The sequence below is a fragment of the Centropristis striata genome, chromosome 13, assembly GCF_030273125.1.
Source record: "Centropristis striata isolate RG_2023a ecotype Rhode Island chromosome 13, C.striata_1.0, whole genome shotgun sequence".
NCBI classification, from domain to species: Eukaryota; Metazoa; Chordata; class Actinopteri; order Perciformes; family Serranidae; genus Centropristis; species Centropristis striata.
The window spans coordinates 15069054-15087493 of NC_081529.1; the positions used below are offsets into that span (position 1 = coordinate 15069054).

The 18440-nt window shown below is 38.1% G+C and overlaps 1 protein-coding gene across 1 annotated transcript; it reads left to right on the forward strand.

Moving 5' to 3' along the window:
• The first annotated feature begins 1038 nt into the window (after positions 1-1038).
• LOC131983460 (membrane primary amine oxidase-like) lies at positions 1039-4999 on the forward strand. Its single transcript, XM_059348171.1, has 5 exons — positions 1039-2611; positions 2717-2835; positions 4054-4220; positions 4322-4454; positions 4551-4999. Exons 1-5 carry the CDS (start codon positions 1039-1041, stop codon positions 4833-4835), a joined length of 2277 nt encoding a protein of 758 aa, XP_059204154.1. The 3' UTR covers positions 4836-4999.
• Positions 5000-18440: the final 13441 nt, after the last annotated feature.

The following is an 18440-nucleotide window of genomic DNA, read 5'->3' on the forward strand; positions in this document are numbered from 1 at the left end:
TTACTTACTCAAGCAAGATAAATTCTTAAATGATAAACCTAGTTTCTGTAATCGACATGTTCCAAAATCCTGATTTCTCCTAATTTATTTCCACTTTGAGTATACTGGTTTGGCTTTTTACAGGTACAGGAGAGTAAGACTTGGGACAAAGACAGTACCAACAGAGCAGCTGGATAAAAAAAAAACCTGATTAAAACTGTCACTGACAGAAGGTGGTATCTAGTCCAAATAATTGTATTTGACAAGTTACTTATTATCACTAAGCCCAAAGTACAAGGGCAAATTAAAGGTATTTATGTGAAATAAGATAAGATAAGACTCTGTTTTCCATTTTAAAGGAGAAAGACACATATTTCCTTTTACATAGTATATAGTACATTTTACAGAGTATGCACATTAACTGTACTTTTTTCCTAAAAATATTGTTGTTTTTAATCTAGATGACATGGATTTCATAACTAACAATGTTTTGAGAAGAATGAAGTTAACATTTAGCTATGATGGGTGTTTCTCACACTACTTTGTGCTTAGTCTTGGTGTGTATATTTGTTATGTCTATTGTCTGTGTACAAAAACACTTTATGCTGCTACACTTCTGTGCAATGTAAATATTATTTTTATTATTCTAGTTTTATAGTTTATATATTTATATTAATACTTTATTTATCTGACATTCCAGAGTACAATCATTCTGAGCCAATGCAACAACATTTTTATGTATAAATGAATGACAATAAAGTCTAAGTCTTGTACATATTGGTAGGACGATGAGGGTTAAATATTAGAAACAACTTGTCACACAGAAGTAGTTACCTGCATCCAAAGGTTCTTGCTACAGTTTGTATAAATTGTTGTCTCCTTTCATGTATTTCAACAGTCATCATAGCAACTTTCTACATACACACTCTGTTATCAAAAGACACACACCTCAGGTTGTAAAAGCCGTTTTTATAGTGGCCTCACCTCTTTAAAGAGCTCCGCTGTTGGTAGCTGCTACCATATCCTTTGCTCCACTTATTGTTGTACAGCTGCAGAAAAATGGTCTCTCAAACCATTTTTAACATCCTAAAAGGTCTTCTCGTTATTGTACTTGTTGCCTCCTTGATAGGTAACTGTGTCCTGATATGGCTTAACACCGAACGCACTCCGGATTGCCCAGCTCAACAAGTAAAGCCAGTCCGAGCTGTGGTGCATAATGAGCGCAGCACCGTCTTTGCTGACCTCTCAGTGGAGGAGTTTCGACAGGTGAGTGACTACATGACCAAGATCCCAGGGATGCGCATCTCAATCGAACCAGCTTCACCTTCTTCAGTTGACTATCTCTATATGATCGAGCTCTCACTGCCAAAAAAACAAGATGTTTTGCAGTATCTGGATACCAATGGGCCAAAACCAGTAAGAGAAGCAACTGCTGTGGTTTATCATGGCACAAAGAAAACCATAAAGGAATATGTAGTGGGCCCTCTCCCCAACCCGACCTACCATCACGATGTCACCATGGAAAGATATAAAAGGGACATCCCTTTCACTGCACGTCCAGTACATGTTGGGGAACGCATTGGTATGGAATTGTTTCTGCAACATGTACTTAAGCCGGTCACTAAACTGATGATTGACAGTTTTGGTATTGACGTATCTGCATCCCTTGTTTACTACGATAGCATGCCCAGAGGAGTCAAGTCAGGGGAAAGACAGTCCTGGATTTCACTCTGTCGAAATGAGGAGGGCTTCTTCATCCACCCGGTGGGTTTTGAGATCTTCTTGGACCACAAAAGCATCACTATTTTTACCTGGCGTGTGATTAAAGTGCTTTATAATGGCCAGTATTTTGATAGTATAAAGGAACTGAAGCAGCAATATGAGGCAGGAAATGTGAGTAAAGTTATCTACAAACCTGTGCCAAATTATGCCTCACTTAAACCCAAAGAGAAACCCACAGGCATTGGACCCCAGCAAGTTTATGTGCAAGGCAAGCGATTCAGTGTGAAGAACAATCACATCGTTTACCTTGACTGGAGCTTTGCCTTTGGTCTGAGCCCACTTAGAGGCATGAGAGTTTTTGATGTCCGTTTCAGAGGAGAGAGGATCATCTATGAACTCAGCGTTCAAGAGGCCATGTCAGTCTACGGGTCCGTGACCCCAATTTTGATGCTCACCAAGTTCCTCGATGGCAGCATGGGCATTGGTCGATGTGCTTATGAGTTGGTCAGGGGGGTCGACTGTCCGTATTCAGCCACCTTCATAGACACTTTCCATTTCCTGGACACTGGACTTCCAAGGCAACTCAAGAACTCAATTTGTGTCTTTGAGCACAACATGGGCAATCCTTTACGGAGGCACTTCTCAGAGATTGTCTACAACAGTTATGGAGGACTAGCAAATAGCGCCTTAGTATTCAGGACGATCACAGCTATAGGAAACTATGACTACATGTGGGATTTCATTTTCTACCAGAGCGGCTCAGTGGAGGCTAAGGTGCATGCCACCGGCTATATCAGCTCTTCTTTTGCAGTGAATGGCAGTTTTCCATTTGGACACCAAGTTGCAGAAAATGTCACTGGAAATGTCCACACTCACTTTATCAACTTCAAAGTGGATCTTGATGTTTTAGGTGAGTGTAGTAGGAATCTTGAGAACTCTGAGCATGTCAGAATATAATTATTAACAATTCGATTGAATGAATAACATTAGTCAACTGAATATGTCCCCTTTCTAGGAGTGAAGAATTTCTTCCAGACCAAAGACATGGAGTATGTGAATGTCTCACTGCCCTGGATGCCTGAACGCATTGCCATGATCCCTCAGGTGGTGGAGAAACAACTTCAAACTGAGCAGGTGTACTTAACTTTTTAACACTGTTACAGTGACAGCTATTGCGACATAGCTGCAAGCTGAGGTATGGCCAACCAACTCAGTCAGAACTTAAGTCATTGTTAGAGATGAATTAAAAACAAAAACATTTTTGTCTACATTTTTGACAAGACAGGTCCATTCTGATCAGTTTAATGTGTTTACATTCTGTACCACTGACATACAGCAGATCAAACTATAAAAACTGGAAATTGCACGACTAAATGAAGCATAATCTGCATAGACAGCTGTTTAAATCAACAATGTTTGTATGTAATGACCATAGACTGTATAAATAATGGACGTAGTGACCGTTACATCACCCATTGGCTTGTGGCCCATTTGAGGCATCGAGTTAAGCGTTACACGCGTCGCCATCTTGTTTTGGAAACGGGGAGCAGACCATATTTGGACTGTGGAGGAGCGAGAGGGATCTGCAACACTGACTTGACGTCTCTCTACACCTCAGCCTGACTGAGAGAAGCCGCTGCTAATTCATGTTAGCATTAACTGGAGCATTAACTGGGATCTTCATTTTGGCTAGCAAAAATCTAAAACAAAATGTACTTGTATTATAATGTACTTACCTAAGAAAAACAGCGACTCCTTGAAATGTCTGTTAGTCCAACCAAACGCTGAACAAGACATTTTTACTGAACAAAACGTTGAAATAATAGATATATATACTACTTTATTATATTACTTTATTGATACGTTGCCATGGATATGCATTGTTCTGCTTCTCTCCTGATGAAGGCATAGCTTGTTAATGACCTGTCAATCTATTTTCTTCTAAATGGGGCCATTAGTTACACTGTAAACATCATATTGTTTTGAAGAAGATTTTTTACAAGCAATTGAGACCATAGTGTTGTCCAAAAAAAATGTCTGAGGTAATACAGCAAGTGAGAAGTTATTCTCATTTTGTATTGAAATGGATGCACCAAATGCTTCTGCAGCCGCCATTTGCGCCCCCCTGCTGGAATTTTGGTAGAATGCCTAAGGCACTTCCTGGTTTGCCTCCCTGCTCCCTGCCCCAGAGGTTGACGCTTGGTCTGCACTCTCCAGCATTACAGGGTTAGAAGTGACAGGGATTGTGGTGCATTTAAAAAGTGAGAGATTTGAAAATAACTTGGGAAAAAGTGTAATTTGTCACCTCTAGCAAAATGATCTAAAAATTGTCCTATATTTGGTGTCACACAGGAGGCAGCTCTGCGTCATGACACCAAGACTCCTCGCTACCTTCACATCGCCAGCGACAAGACCAACCGATGGGGACACCAGCGCTCCTACAGGCTGCAAGTGTTCAGCTTCGCCGGGGACCATCTTCCAGAGAGCCAGGCCGAAGAGAGGGCAATGTCCTGGGCCAGGTGAGTAAAAGTGTTCCATCATGACCGTAGCTTCTGTGTCTAAACAGTGTCTCCTCATCATCTTCTCATCCTTTCATCTCCCTGGAATCTCCCTTCCTCAGGTATAAGGTCGCCATCACTAAGCAGAAGGACTTGGAGCAGAGCTGTGGCAGTCTGTACAATCAGAACGACATGTGGAACCCAGCTGTTGACTTTAGCAAGTACATTGAAGACAACGAAAGCATTGAGAATGAGGTGTGTGTTGGGGGCAGGGTTTTCAAACTTCCCTACAACATAAAATAATGAAATGAACGATTCCTTCATCCCTCCTCATATCTTCATTTTCCTTAGGACCTGGTTGCCTGGGTGACTGCCGGGTTCCTCCACATCCCCCATGCTGAGGACATCCCCAACACAGTAACCGTGGGCAACGGGGGCGGGGTCCTGCTGCGACCCCACAACTACTTTGATGAAGACCCATCCATCCATTCTGCTGATGGGGTGTACATTAGCCCGGGCAGAGAGGACAGTTGTGACGACAACAGGATGGCCTGCCTTGCTCAAGAGACCTGCAGCCCCGTCTTTGAACCCTTCACCTACAATGGCTTTGAATATTGGTTTGTTGAAAAACCATAAGTTTATTTTGACAACTACATTTAGATTTAGATTTTATAATAAATGACGATGATGATGATGATGATGATGATGATGCTCTAGGTATGTCCCTCTAGTGATCCGCTGTGGTTATGGCTTGGGAGATAGGATACCCCCAACTTCACCGGTTAGCGGCTCAGAAAGTACCTGCCTCAAGTAGTACGCTACTAACTAGTTGAGACTGATTGGATACAGTTGAGGCGGGATATGACGTGAGTAGAACTTGACACAACCACAACATAACAGCGTCATGCAATCAATGGCTCGCATCATTGTCTGGTTCTTGTCTCCAAGAACAGGCGTCCAAACACGACGAACAGTAACACAGAAACCATCTCCTTTCCCTGCCATGTTGATGTCTCAACTGTTGCTGTGGACTTTGGCCGTGTCGGTCTGTTGTCAGCGGCGCGTCACTGACGTTGCGGTCAAAATTTTCGTTGAATAATCACTTAAGTGTTGCAGAACTATTTATGTCACATTCGAACTCCGTTGGTTAGCCGCTACAGAAGTACCTGTATGGGAACAGAAGCTGAGGAGAACTAACTAGTAGGCGTAGCCAAAACACTCATCCGCTTCCAAAAAAGTACCCTTAGAATCTCAATTGGTCCACCACTTTGATCCAGACTGAAATGTCTTAATGACTATTGAACAGATTGCATTTAAATGCAGATGCTCATGGTCCCCAGTTCCAAAGTGATGAATCCTACCTTTGGTGATCCCCTGACTGCTACCGACTGCTAACGACCACTGACTGTTTCTTTAGCACCATCAGGTCAATGTTTTAGTGAAATAACATTTAAAGACATTTAAAGGATTGGCCCAACGTGTTGCACAATGGAATAGAAAGCAAACGGAATTATGTATTATTGTAGTTGGATGTAGCATCATCATGCATCACCATGCGGCCTATTGAGAATTCGCCTATGTGATTTTTGCATTTGATTTTGGATAATTGCAGAAAATAAGCTCTGTGGAAAACTGTGGAAAATAATATTATATTCTTAATACTTTAGAGCATTAAGCATTTACAGAATTAAATCCTGTTCTGACAGACACGTGACCAGACAACTTCTCTACAGGGAGTTATAATGTGAATTTGCATGATAGTATTTGACTGTTTTGCTCTGTTTTCAATACACTCTATTTTGTTTCTTTGAGGCTTTTGTCACTGTCATGTAATGTCTGATCCCTTTATGTTAATTACATTAAGTTGCATCTTCACCCTATAATTACCTCCGGCCTTTTGGTCATGTGAGACTGATTTTCAGTTCTTTTGTTCGTCGTCATTTTCTTCAGAGACTTAGCATTTTTGGAAGGAACTGCTCTTACACAAACACATGTTTCTGATGCTTGAGCACTTTGTTCAGTAGGATAATCTTCACAAATGAACACCACTTCTATTATGTTTGTAGTGTTAATGCAGTTGACGAAAGTCAAAAGCTAACGTTATGCTATAGCACAGTGTTTCCCAACCTTTTTTGAGCCACGGCCACGGCACATATTTTACGTTAGAAAAATCACATGGCATAGCACCAAACGGCATGTCACAATAACTATATCATGAAATATAATGAAAAATCTAGTCTCAATTTACTTACTAAGTGTGAAACCTGGACCTGTTGAGTTGACCACAAAGCTGATATTCTTACAGGAATTGAAGAAAGACAAACACGAAGATCTTCCTCAACAGCTCTGAGTCTCTCTCTTTTCTTGGTCTTTAAAGTAATCATAGTAGCCCAGCTCGCATAGATAGGTTGTGGAGAAAGGGAGAAGAGCTGAAATTGCTTTGTTTGCCAGAATAGGGAACTCCTTGGCAGCAGTCAGCCAAAAACTGTCCAAAGGTAGTTTAGCAAAGCTCAGCTTTAGACCACGATTTTGTTTCAGTTCAGTTATTTCTTCCTGCTCCTGCAAAGTCATGTCCCTTTCAACTGCAATTGAGCTATATCGTACCTAACCCAATCAAGGTAATCAGTGACAACTTCTGCTCAAGATTTTGCAGATGTTTACCAATTGTCTCACACAGTACCGCACTCGGTAGCGTGCTAACGTTTACCGGCGATCGATAGCATGTTAGCGCTGGCGGGCTAGCAAGACCAAGACCAACTCGGTGCCTTTGAGACCAACTAAAATGTGTATCGTTCATTTATTTGTTTAAATACAATGTGATTGATACAGGCTAGCGGGCTAACAGAAGTGGGCTATCGGGCCAGCACTAGGGTTGCCAACTCCCCGAAAAATAAATAAGGGACACTTCATTGGCAGGGCCGGCCGACATGATTGCCTTCACCCGTCCTGGCGTGGTGAAATTTTTTAGCCCCTTTTTTGTAAGTAAAATGATTTTTTTAACAATTTGACTCGAACCTGAATTGAATTAGATGCATATTTTTGTGTGACATGAATACATGGAAAACAAATGATTATCCAGCAATTCACTTTAACACAAAATAACAATTAGGCCCTGTTTTTCAAAGATGTAGTGGAGTTTGCTGATAACAATTTGATTCACTCCTTTTGTTTTTAATTTTAATTTTAATTTTAATTTAAAATGCAGCATGTATGCAATTGAATGGCCATTTTGGAAGATTATAGCATTCCATAATTCCAAATTGGTTTCAGTAAAAAGGCATTAAATTCATGTCATGAACACATGGGGACCTGGTCTTCAAGAATGCACTGGAGGTTGCTGATAACAAATTGATGTATTTATTTTATTGGAGCAGCATGAATACAATTGAATGGCTATTTTGGAGTCATGCAGCTGACAAACGGGCCGTAAAGTGCAATGTAATTGCGCACTAAAATTTAAAGTGCAGATGGCGTGACCGCAGTACTGGAAGCACGTTGTTTCAGATCAGTCCGCCACCATGGGCTACGGAAAAAGAGCGCCGGCACAACGTGCAGTGTGCTTTATATATGTTATCACGCACTTTTTCCACCCAGGTGCTTCCTTTTACCCATTCTTCAGTATTTTTGCATCCTTTTCTGTTTTTTTCTCGGAGGGGTACTAGACACATTGCTGCTCAAAGGTGTACTAAATATTTACTGAATATTTTTTGACTGTCACAATAATACGGGACAAAGTGCGTCCCTTTTCACCTCAATACGGGACGGGTGCTTTTGTTTCTAAATACGGGACAATTCCGTTTTTCAAGGGACGGTTGGCAACCCTAGCCAGCACTAGCGGTCTAGCATTAGCTTACAACAAAGTCCAACATTACAGTTTTTTACAACCGCTATGACCCTTTGTTCAATACTTTTAACGCTTTTTCAAAACTCTTCACACAGTTACCACAACATCAGCCTGTGTGGACGATACAATTAACACAATTCTTCTTGTTTTGACACAAAATACACACATTTTACACATTTAAAATTAGTTTTAACTCCTTTTACACACAAGCTCAATCAAGACCAAAACAGTAGATGTTAACTGGTGAATTTTCAATTGTTTTCACACGGTTTGTTAAACCAGAAAACCTCATGTTCAAAACTAATGGATTGTAGATTACATTTGTAGAGTAAATAATGTGGTGAGAGTTAGCTAGTATCTCTTTATGAGGGTCTCTAGAGGGACTATGTAGCTATTTGTATGACAAAGTGTGATTAAATAATGTAACCCTGAGTGATCTATATGATGTTATATGTATAATCAAAATGCTGCAGAGATTTAACTGAGTACTGGAAGAGAGGAGAAGTAAAATAAGGCCTGGATAAGAATGTTAAGTTTGTGCCAGAAAAACACCTGTGATCTTTCGCCAGAGATGTTCATTTAAGTGTTGGTCCTGGAGAGCTGATAAGAAGCAAGGTTACCCAGCTGGGCAAGAAGCAGCATTACAGTTTTTCACAACCGCTATGACCCGTTGTTCAATACTTTTACCGCTTTTTCAAAACTCTTCACACAGTTACCACAACATCAGCCTGTGTGGGCGATACAATTAACACAATTCTTCTTCTTTTGACACAAAATACACACATTTTACACATTTAAAATTAGTTTTAACTCCTTTTACACACAAGCTCAATCAAGACCAAAACAGTACATGTTAACTGGTGAATTTTCAATTGTTTTCACACGGTTTGTCAAAACAGAAAACCTCATGTTCAAAACTAATGAATTGAAGATTACATTGATCACAGCTTCTGCTCCTTTTTCTTTTTGTCTATTTGGCAATACAGTAATGAATGACAGCTGATTTTTGTTTACCTCTTTACTCTACTGTAAGTCATTTTAATTTGCAATACAGTAAAGTGTTTACTGCAAATCCTGTCACTCACTATCTTCTTCTTTCATACGTAAACATTCTGCAAAGCTGCTCTGACACGGCTCGTTCACTTTCTGTACTGAGTGTTGTACAAAAAAGGACCAAAATTCATGGCCAACAAATGAAAAATGAAGAACATCATCACAAACATTGTCTCTATGGAGGCTATTTTGTCCATTTTTGAATCATTTTCATGTCTTTTCATGTCTTTGTAAGTCATTTTGTGTCTTTTTTAGTCATTCAGTCCAACATAAAATGTGATTTTGAATCTTTTTTTACTTTCAAAACACTATCATGCTCAATAAAGAATTTTACAGTAAATGTTGCAAATGTGAACAAAGGTCGCAAATACAACATATACGTAAGAGGGTTCCATCCAGTTCTATCATTTTATACTAAATATATTTGAGCTTGTCTCCAGATTTACTTGGTATATCATCATCAAACTGAAACTGGCCTCATGGAGTTTACAGCCAGAACTTTAGAGGTAAATTTACAGTAGGGCTCCACGCTGCTTTTTTTTCTAGTCTGGATGATGAAGAAGTCATGCTTTGGAGCTTTTGGAGACTCCAGAGGGTTAATTTACATGTATGATCAATACAATAATCTGTTGATTGTAAAAGAAAAAGGAAAAAAAGTAGATAAGAAACATGCAAAGTGATTCGGTTTGTGTTATTCCATCAGTTGTCAGTGTTTTTTATGACACGGTGCTGTGACTGACTAAATGTTTCTGTTGGAAGACAACGTGTGTCAGTGTTTTGGTAGATTTGGTGAACTGTGTTAGTGTATTATTGTATTTTGGAAGTGTGTGTCTGTGTTTAGTTACACTGGGTGATTTTGACCATGAAATTAACTGTTTGGGGGATTGAGTGTATCAGGTGTGATGTGCGTTAACAGTTTTGAAAAAGTTTTTAAGGTTCTGACAAACGGGTCATAGCGGTTGTGAAAAACTGTAACTAGGGCTAAATAATAAAGACTCTGAGTGAGAAATGAAAAATAGAAAAGGCTGTGTATGACAGACAGAGATGAGTAAGAAATAAGAATATAGAAAGACTCTGTGGGAACCAACGGATAATTTTAAATCATAGTAAATAAAGCATAGAAAGGCCCTATGGGAACCAATGAATGACTTTAAATCATAGTAATATTTTCAACCCCTAAACATATTGATGTCTCTCTGCCAGGGGATGAGGTAATGCCACCTGCACCTAGGGGGGGGGGGCGGATTTGGAGCAGCCCCTAGGAGGAGAAATCTAAAGAATCAACAAATTTTATTGGAGGAAAGGTCATAATAAATATTTATGATGGGATGGACAGATGTGTGTGATTTCTCTATAAAACCTCATGTAAGTGTCATTTCGAGTTAGAGAGCTTATGGACTGCACCTTGTGTGTATTATATTTGTTCTCTCCACTTTTTATCGATAATAAAGTGTGTCACAACATCTTGGACTCCTGCTTGAAGATTTTTGAGACCTGTTAGAGAGTTTTTTTGAGCTGTTTTTCCAACTGGGCTTTTGAATAACTGTTAAAGATAGAGAAGTAATTTTTTCCAATTGGACTCCTTTAAAAACTAATTTATGAGCTATTTGACCTACAACTTGGACCAGTAAATTACACGACACATTGATCACAGCTTCTGCTCCTTTTTCTTTTTGTCTATTTGACAATACAGTAATGAATGACAGCTAATTTTTTCCCCTCTTTACTTTACTGTAAGTCATTTTCATTTGCAATACAGTAAAGTGTTAACTGCAAATCCTGTCATTCACTATCTTCTTCTTTCATATGTAAACATTCTGCAAAGCTGCTCTGACATGGCTCGGTCACTTTCTGTACTTAGTGTTGTACAAAAAAGAGACAAAATTCTTGGCCAACAAATGAAAAATGAAGAACATCATCACAAACATTATCTGGAGTCTTGGGCTATTTTGTCTATTTTTGAATCCTTTTCATGTCTTTGTAAGTAATTTTGTGTCTTTTTGGTCATTTTGTGTCTTTTTTTGGTCATTTTGTGTCTTTTATAGTCCTTCAGTCCAACATAAAATGTGATTTTGAATCTTTTTTTTCCTTTCAAAACACTATCATGCTCAATAAAGAATTGTAAATGTTGCAAATGTGAACAAAGGTTGCAAATATAACATATAAGAGGGTTCCATCCAGTTCTATCATTTTATACTAAATATATTTGAGCTTGTCTCCAGTTTTACTTGGTATATCATCATCAAACTGAAACTGGCCTCATGGAGTTTACAGCCAGAACTTTAGAGGTAAATTTACAGTAGGGCTCCACGCTGCTTTGTTTTCTAGTCTGGATGATGAAGAAGTCATGATTTGGAGCTTTTGGAGACTCCAGAGGGTTAATTTACATGTATGATCAATACAATAATCTGTTGATTGTAAAAGAAAAAGGAAAAAAGTCGATTTGACACATGCAAAGTGATTGAGTTTGTGTTATTCCATCAGTTGTCAGTGTTTTTTATGACACTGTGCTGTGACTGACTAAATGTTTCTGTTGAAGACAACGTGTGTCAGTGTTTTGGTAGATTTGGTGAACTGTGTTAGTGTATTACAGTTTTTCACAACCGCTATGACCCATTTGTCAGAACCTTAAAAACTTTTTCAAAACTGTTAACGCACATCACACCTGATACACACAATCCCCCAAACAGTTAATTTCATGGTCAAAATCACCCAGTGTAACTAAACACAGACACACACTTCCAAAATACAATAATACACTAACACAGTTCACCAAATCTACCAAAACACTGACACACGTTGTCTTCCAACAGAAACATTTAGTCAGTCACAGCACCGTGTCATAAAAAACACTGACAACTGATGGAAGAACACAAACCGAATCACTTTGCATGTTTCTTATCTACTTTTTTTCCTTTTTCTTTTACAATCAACAGATTATTGTATTGATCATACATGTAAATTAACCCTCTGGAGTCTCCAAAAGCTCCAAAGCATGACTTCTTCATCATCCAGACTAGAAAACAAAGCAGCGTGGAGCCCTACTGTAAATTTACCTCTAAAGTTCTGGCTGTAAACTCCATGAGGCCAGTTTCAGTTTGATGATGATATACCAAGTAAAACTGGAGACAAGCTCAAATATATTTAGTATAAAATGATAGAACTGGATGGAACCCTCTTACGTATATGTTGTATTTGCGACCTTTGTTCACATTTGCAACATTTACTGTAAAATTCTTTATTGAGCATGATAGTGTTTTGAAAGTAAAAAAAGATTCAAAATCACATTTTATGTTGGACTGAATGACTAAAAAAGACACAAAATGACTTACAAAGACATGAAAAGACATGAAAATGATTCAAAAATGGACAAAATAGCCTCCATAGAGACAATGTTTGTGATGATGTTCTTCATTTTTCATTTGTTGGCCATGAATTTTGGTCCTTTTTTGTACAACACTCAGTACAGAAAGTGAACGAGCCGTGTCAGAGCAGCTTTGCAGAATGTTTACGTATGAAAGAAGAAGATAGTAAATGACAGGATTTGCAGTAAACACTTTACTGTATTGCAAATGAAAATGACTTACAGTAGAGTAAAGAGGGGAAAAAATCAGCTGTCATTCATTACTGTATTGTCAAATACACAAAAAGAAAAAGGAGCAGAAGCTGTGATCAATGTAATCTTCAATCCATTAGTTTTGAACATGAGGTTTTCTGTTTTGACAAACTGTGTGAAAACAATTGAAAATTCACCAGTTAACATCTACTGTTTTGGTCTTGATTGAGCTTGTGTGTAAAAGGAGTTAAAACTAATTTTAAATGTGTAAAATGTGTGTATTTTGTGTCAAAAGAAGAAGAATTGTGTTAATTGTATCGTCCACACAGGCTGATGTTGTGGTAACTGTGTGAAGAGTTTTGAAAAAGCGGTAAAAGTATTGAACAACGGGTCATAGCGGTTGTGAAAAACTGTAACTTCCAAAATACAATAATACACTAACACAATTCACCAAATCTACCAAAACACTGACACAAGTTGTTTCGACACAAACATTTAGTCAGTCACAGCACAGTGTCATAAAAAACACTGACAACTGATGCAAGAACACAAACTCAATCACTTTGCATGTGTCAAATCAACTTTTTTCCTTTTTCTTTTACAATCAACAGATTATTGTATTGATCATACATGTAAATTAACCCTCTGGAGTCTCCAAAAGCTCCAAAGCATGACATCTTCATCATCCAGACTAGAAAACAAAGCAGCGTGGAGCCCTACTGTAAATTTACCTCTAAAGTTCTGGCTGTAAACTCCATGAGGCCAGTTTCAGTTTGATGATGATATACCAAGTAAAACTGGAGACAAGCTCAAATATATTTAGTATCAAATGATAGAACTGGATGGAACCCTCTTATATGTTAGATTTGCGACCTTTGTTCACATTTCCAACATTTACTGTAAAATTCTTTATTGAGCATGATAGTGTTTTGAAAGTAAAAAAAAGATTCAAAATCACATTTTACAGTATGTTGGACTGAAGGACTAAAAAAGACACAAAATGACTTACAAAGACATGAAAAGACATGAAAATGATTAAAAAATGGACAAAATAGCCCAAGACTTGTTAGAGACAATGTTTGTGATGATGTTCTTCATTTTTCATTTGTTGGCTGAGAATTTTGTCCCTTTTTTGTACAACACTCACACACACGCAGCTTTGCAGAATGTTTATAAAGAAGAAATGGTAAATGGACCTGCACTTATATAGTGCTTTTCTAGTCGCTTGCGACCACTCAAAGCGCTTTACACTACAGACTGCGCTCATTCACCCTTACATTCATACTGGTGGCAGAGGCTACCCTAAACGGTGCCACCTGCCACCATTGGGAATTCATTCACACACAGATGAACACAGCATCGGGAGCAATTTGGGGTTCAATATCTTGCTCAAGGATACTTCCACATGTAGCTGCGACGGTCAGGGATCAACCCTTCGGTTGGGGGCCAACCAACTCTACCAACTGAGCCACAGCCGCCCCACAGTAAATGACAGGATTTGCAGTAAACACTTTACTGTATTGCAAATGAAAATGACTTACAGTAGAGTAAAGAGGTAAAAAAAAATCCGCTGTCATTCACTACTGTATTGTCAAATACACAAAAAGAAAAAGGAGCAGAAGCTGTGATCAATGTAATCTTCAATCTATTAGTTTTGAACATGAGGTTTTCTGTTTTGACAAACTGTGTGAAAACAATTGAAAATTCACCAGTTACAGTTTTTCACAACCGCTATGACCCATTTGTCAGAACCTTAAAAACTTTTTCAAAACTGTTAACGCACATCACACCTGATACACACAATTCCCCAAACAGTTAATTTCATGGTCAAAATCACCCAGTGTAACTAAACACAGACACACACTTCCAAAATACAATAATACACTAACACAGTTGACCAAATCTACCAAAACATTGACACACGTTGTCTTCAACAGAAACATTTAGCCAGTCACAGCACAATGTCATAAAAAACACTGACAACTGATGGAATAACACAAACTCAATCACTTTGCATGTGTCAAATCGACTTTTTTCCTTTTTCTTTTACAATCAACAGATTATTGTATTGATCATACATGTAAATTCACCCTCTGGAGTCACCAAAAGCTCCAAATCATGACTTCTTCATCATCCAGACTAGAAAACAAAGCAGCGTGGAGCCCTACTGTAAATTTACCTCTAAAGTTCTGGCTGTAAACTCCATGAGGCCAGTTTCAGTTTGATGATGATATACCAAGTAAATCTGGAGACAAGCTCAAATATATTTAGTATAAAATTATAGAACTGGATGGAACCCTCTTACGTATATGTTGTATTTGCGACCTTTGTTCACATTTGCAACATTTACTGTAAAATTCTTTATTGAGCATTATAGTGTTTTGAAAGTAAAAAAAGATTAAAAATCACATTTTATGTTGGACTGAAGGACTAAAAAAGACACAAAATGACTTACAAAGACATGAAAAACATATGAAAATGATTCAAAAAATGGACAAAATAGCCCAAGACTCCATAGAGACAATGTTTGTGATGATGTTCTTCATTTTTCATTTGTTGGCCATGAATTTTTTTGTACAACACTCAGTACAAAAAGTGAACGAGCCGTGTCAGAGCAGCTTTGCAGAATGTTTATGAAAGAAGAATACAGTAAATGACAGGATTTGCAGTAAACACTTTACTGTATTGCAAATGAAAATGACTTACAGTAAAGAGGGAAAAAAATCAGCTGTCATTCATTACTGTATTGTAGACATAGAAATAGACAAAAAGAAAAAGGAGCAGAAGCTGTGATCAATGTAATCTTCAATCCATTAGTTTTGAACATGAGGTTTTCTGTTTTGACAAACCGTGTGAAAACAATTGAAAATTCACCAGTTAACATCTACTGTTTTGGTCTTGATTGAGCTTGTGTGTAAAAGGAGTTAAAACTAATTTTAAATGTGTAAAATGTGTGTATTTTGTGTCAAAAGAAGCAGAATTGTGTTAATTGTATCGTCCACACAGGCTGATGTTGTGGTAACTGTGTGAAGAGTTTTGAAAAAGCGTTAAAAGTATTGAACAACGGGTCATAGCGGTTGTGAAAAACTGTAACATCTACTGTTTTGGTCTTGATTGAGCGTGTGTGTAAAAGGAGTTAAAACTAATTTTAAGTGTGTAAAATGTGTGTATTTTGTGTCAAAAGAAGCAGAATTGTGTTAATTGTTTCGTCCACACAGGCTGATGTTGTGGTAACTGTGTGAAGAGTTTTGAAAAAGCGTTTAAAGTATTGAACAACGGGTCATAGCGGTTGTGAAAAACTGTATTGTATTTTGGAAGTGTGTGTTTGTGTTTAGTTACACTGTGTGATTTTGAGCATGAAATTAACTGTTTGGAAAAGTGTGTGTATCAGGTGTGATGTGCGTTAACAGTTTTGAAAAAGTTTTTAAGGTTCTGACAAACGGGTCATAGCGGTTGTGAAAAACTGTAACATCTTATGTTCAGTGTTACAGTTTTTCTCGATTGCTAAGACACATTTCTTGAAGCTGCTCTCCTTTTCTTTAAACTGTGAACACAAAACCCAATTTTCAAGCTACATTCACAAAACCTCAGACTCTTCTTGCAAAACCAAACTTTCACCTCAAAACAGTCCAATCTGTGCTCAAAACTGAACTATGTTGTCAAATTGTGCCCGAGTCAATCAAAATTAAAAACACTACTGAGGAGTCACTAAACACTACATAGAAGAATAGACAACACATTGCTCAGGACATGAAGCTTGAGAAATAAATGTTCATTGTTCACTGTAGGCTAAATGCATGTTGCAAAAAAATATACATGGAATACTAGGCCTACAAACAGACCAACCCTCCATTACAATACTACAGTACATTGGTACAGTGAGGTACTGAAACATATATTTACTTACAGGATACTGTGGTACAGTATATAGTATGTCATACAGTAATTGCTGTCAACATTTACATACAGTACTATAATGTCAAAAAAGGTAATTACCTGTTCTCTTCTTTAAATCTTCGGATGGTGGACACAGTGAATCTACTGATGTTTGGCTGTACCCTGTGTCCGGCCTCCCTCATGCTCATACCATGGACAAGAACATGGTCAATCACAGTAGCTCTGATTTCATCAAATATTACTGTTCTAAGTCGCTGACCACCATGACCTCCTTGACCTCCTCGACCACCTTGACCTCCTCTCACACGAACTCTTCCTCTCAGATTTCTATCTATTGTATGGCCTCACAAACCAGTGCTCTCTGAACTGGCTTACATGTTCCCTCACATCATTAGCCACAATTGTGATCAATTTTGAGTTGTTGTGTTCAAGTGGTGACACCTATGCTTTATTTGTGTTTCACTTTTGCCACCTGTGCTCACCATTATGCATCAAGGGTGCATCACAATGAAAATGTGTTGGCAAGTTGTGTCTAAACAGGTGAAAAGTGCTTATGGTTTTGCCAAAAGAGTGATTGATTTAATCAGTGGGTCCAGGCAACCGAGCATTTGGTTCAGACAATAGGGTTTAGTGTTTTAGCAATTGAGAAAAACTGTAATCAGAATGTATTCGGTGTCCATAGTGATCAAAATGAGCAGCACAGATGTGTTGTAGAGACATGCAGTCTGCCGCTATCATATCTTATGCTTGTCAAGAGGGCGGAGAATTATACAGAAGTTACAGTTTTTCTCAATTGCTAAAACACATTTTTCGAATCCTCCTGTCCTTTTCTCAGAATTCTTTAACACAAAACTCTTTTCTCACACTACATTCACAAAACCTCTGATTCTTTTAGCAAAACCATACCTTCGCCTCAAAATAGTTTTACCTGTTCTCAAAACCAAACAATGTTGTCAGATCTAACAGATGAACTAATTGGTCAAAATAGAAAAACTGCTGAGCAGTCTTTACACACTACACCTAAAAATTGAAAACACTGTGTTCAAGGCATGTAGCTCATGGAGAAATGTTTATTGGTCACATTAAACTATAGCACATGCATTTTGCATCTCAAAAGTCAAAAAAATGAAAATGTAAAAAAAGATTGCACAACTCAGTGGATTCAGCATTTACTCATAGGTACTAATGTACCTAATGTTAAACATAGGTACTGTGAAAAAAATCATCCTGAAATTGACAAATACAAATGAAAGTGTACGGCCTACTATGTACTGTAAAAGGTAAAAAAACAAAACAAAAAAAAACAGGTCTTTGGCCTGCCTCCCTCGTGGTCATGCCATGCACCAGTACATGGTCAATGACGGTAGCCCGAATTTCATCAGAAATTGCCACTCTTTGCCAATTTTTGATCCATTGTTGTCACAAGCCTGCAGGACCAACCTGCTTGCACTCTGAAATGGTTTATATTGGTTGTCATGTTGTCTTGACACGAAGAGAAACAAGTGTGATCAATTTTTAATCGTTGTGTTCACTGGATGACCCATGTGTTTCATTTGTGTTCATGTTTTGTCACTTGTTGTTACCATTATGTATCATAAGTGCATCACAGTGACAACTGTGTCTTATTGCATGAGAATTGTGTTTAGAGTTTTCCAAATGGAATGACTGAGATCTGCAAATAATGTTTTACTGGATGAAGATAGTTTATGGTTTTGTCAAAAGGATCTTCGATTCGGGGAATGAGTTTAGACAACTGAGCAATTGATTCACACAACAGGAATTAGTGTTTTAGCAAATGAGAAAAACTGTAACAGTATCGCAATGACGTGGGTTTAGAGCCTGTGGAAAAGCAAACAGTTCAGAGCTGGTTCACAAGTTGAACCAACTGCGA

Bases quoted from the DNA above. Each gene is read 5' to 3' on its own strand.
- LOC131983460 (XM_059348171.1), top strand. From the start codon at position 1,039: ATGGTCTCTCAAACCATTTTTAACATCCTAAAAGGTCTTCTCGTTATT. The intron at 2,836-4,053 runs GTGTACTTAACT...GGTGTCACACAG, and splicing joins AACAACTTCAAACTGAGCAG to GAGGCAGCTCTGCGTCATGA. The intron at 4,455-4,550 runs GTGTGTGTTGGG...CATTTTCCTTAG, and splicing joins ACGAAAGCATTGAGAATGAG to GACCTGGTTGCCTGGGTGAC.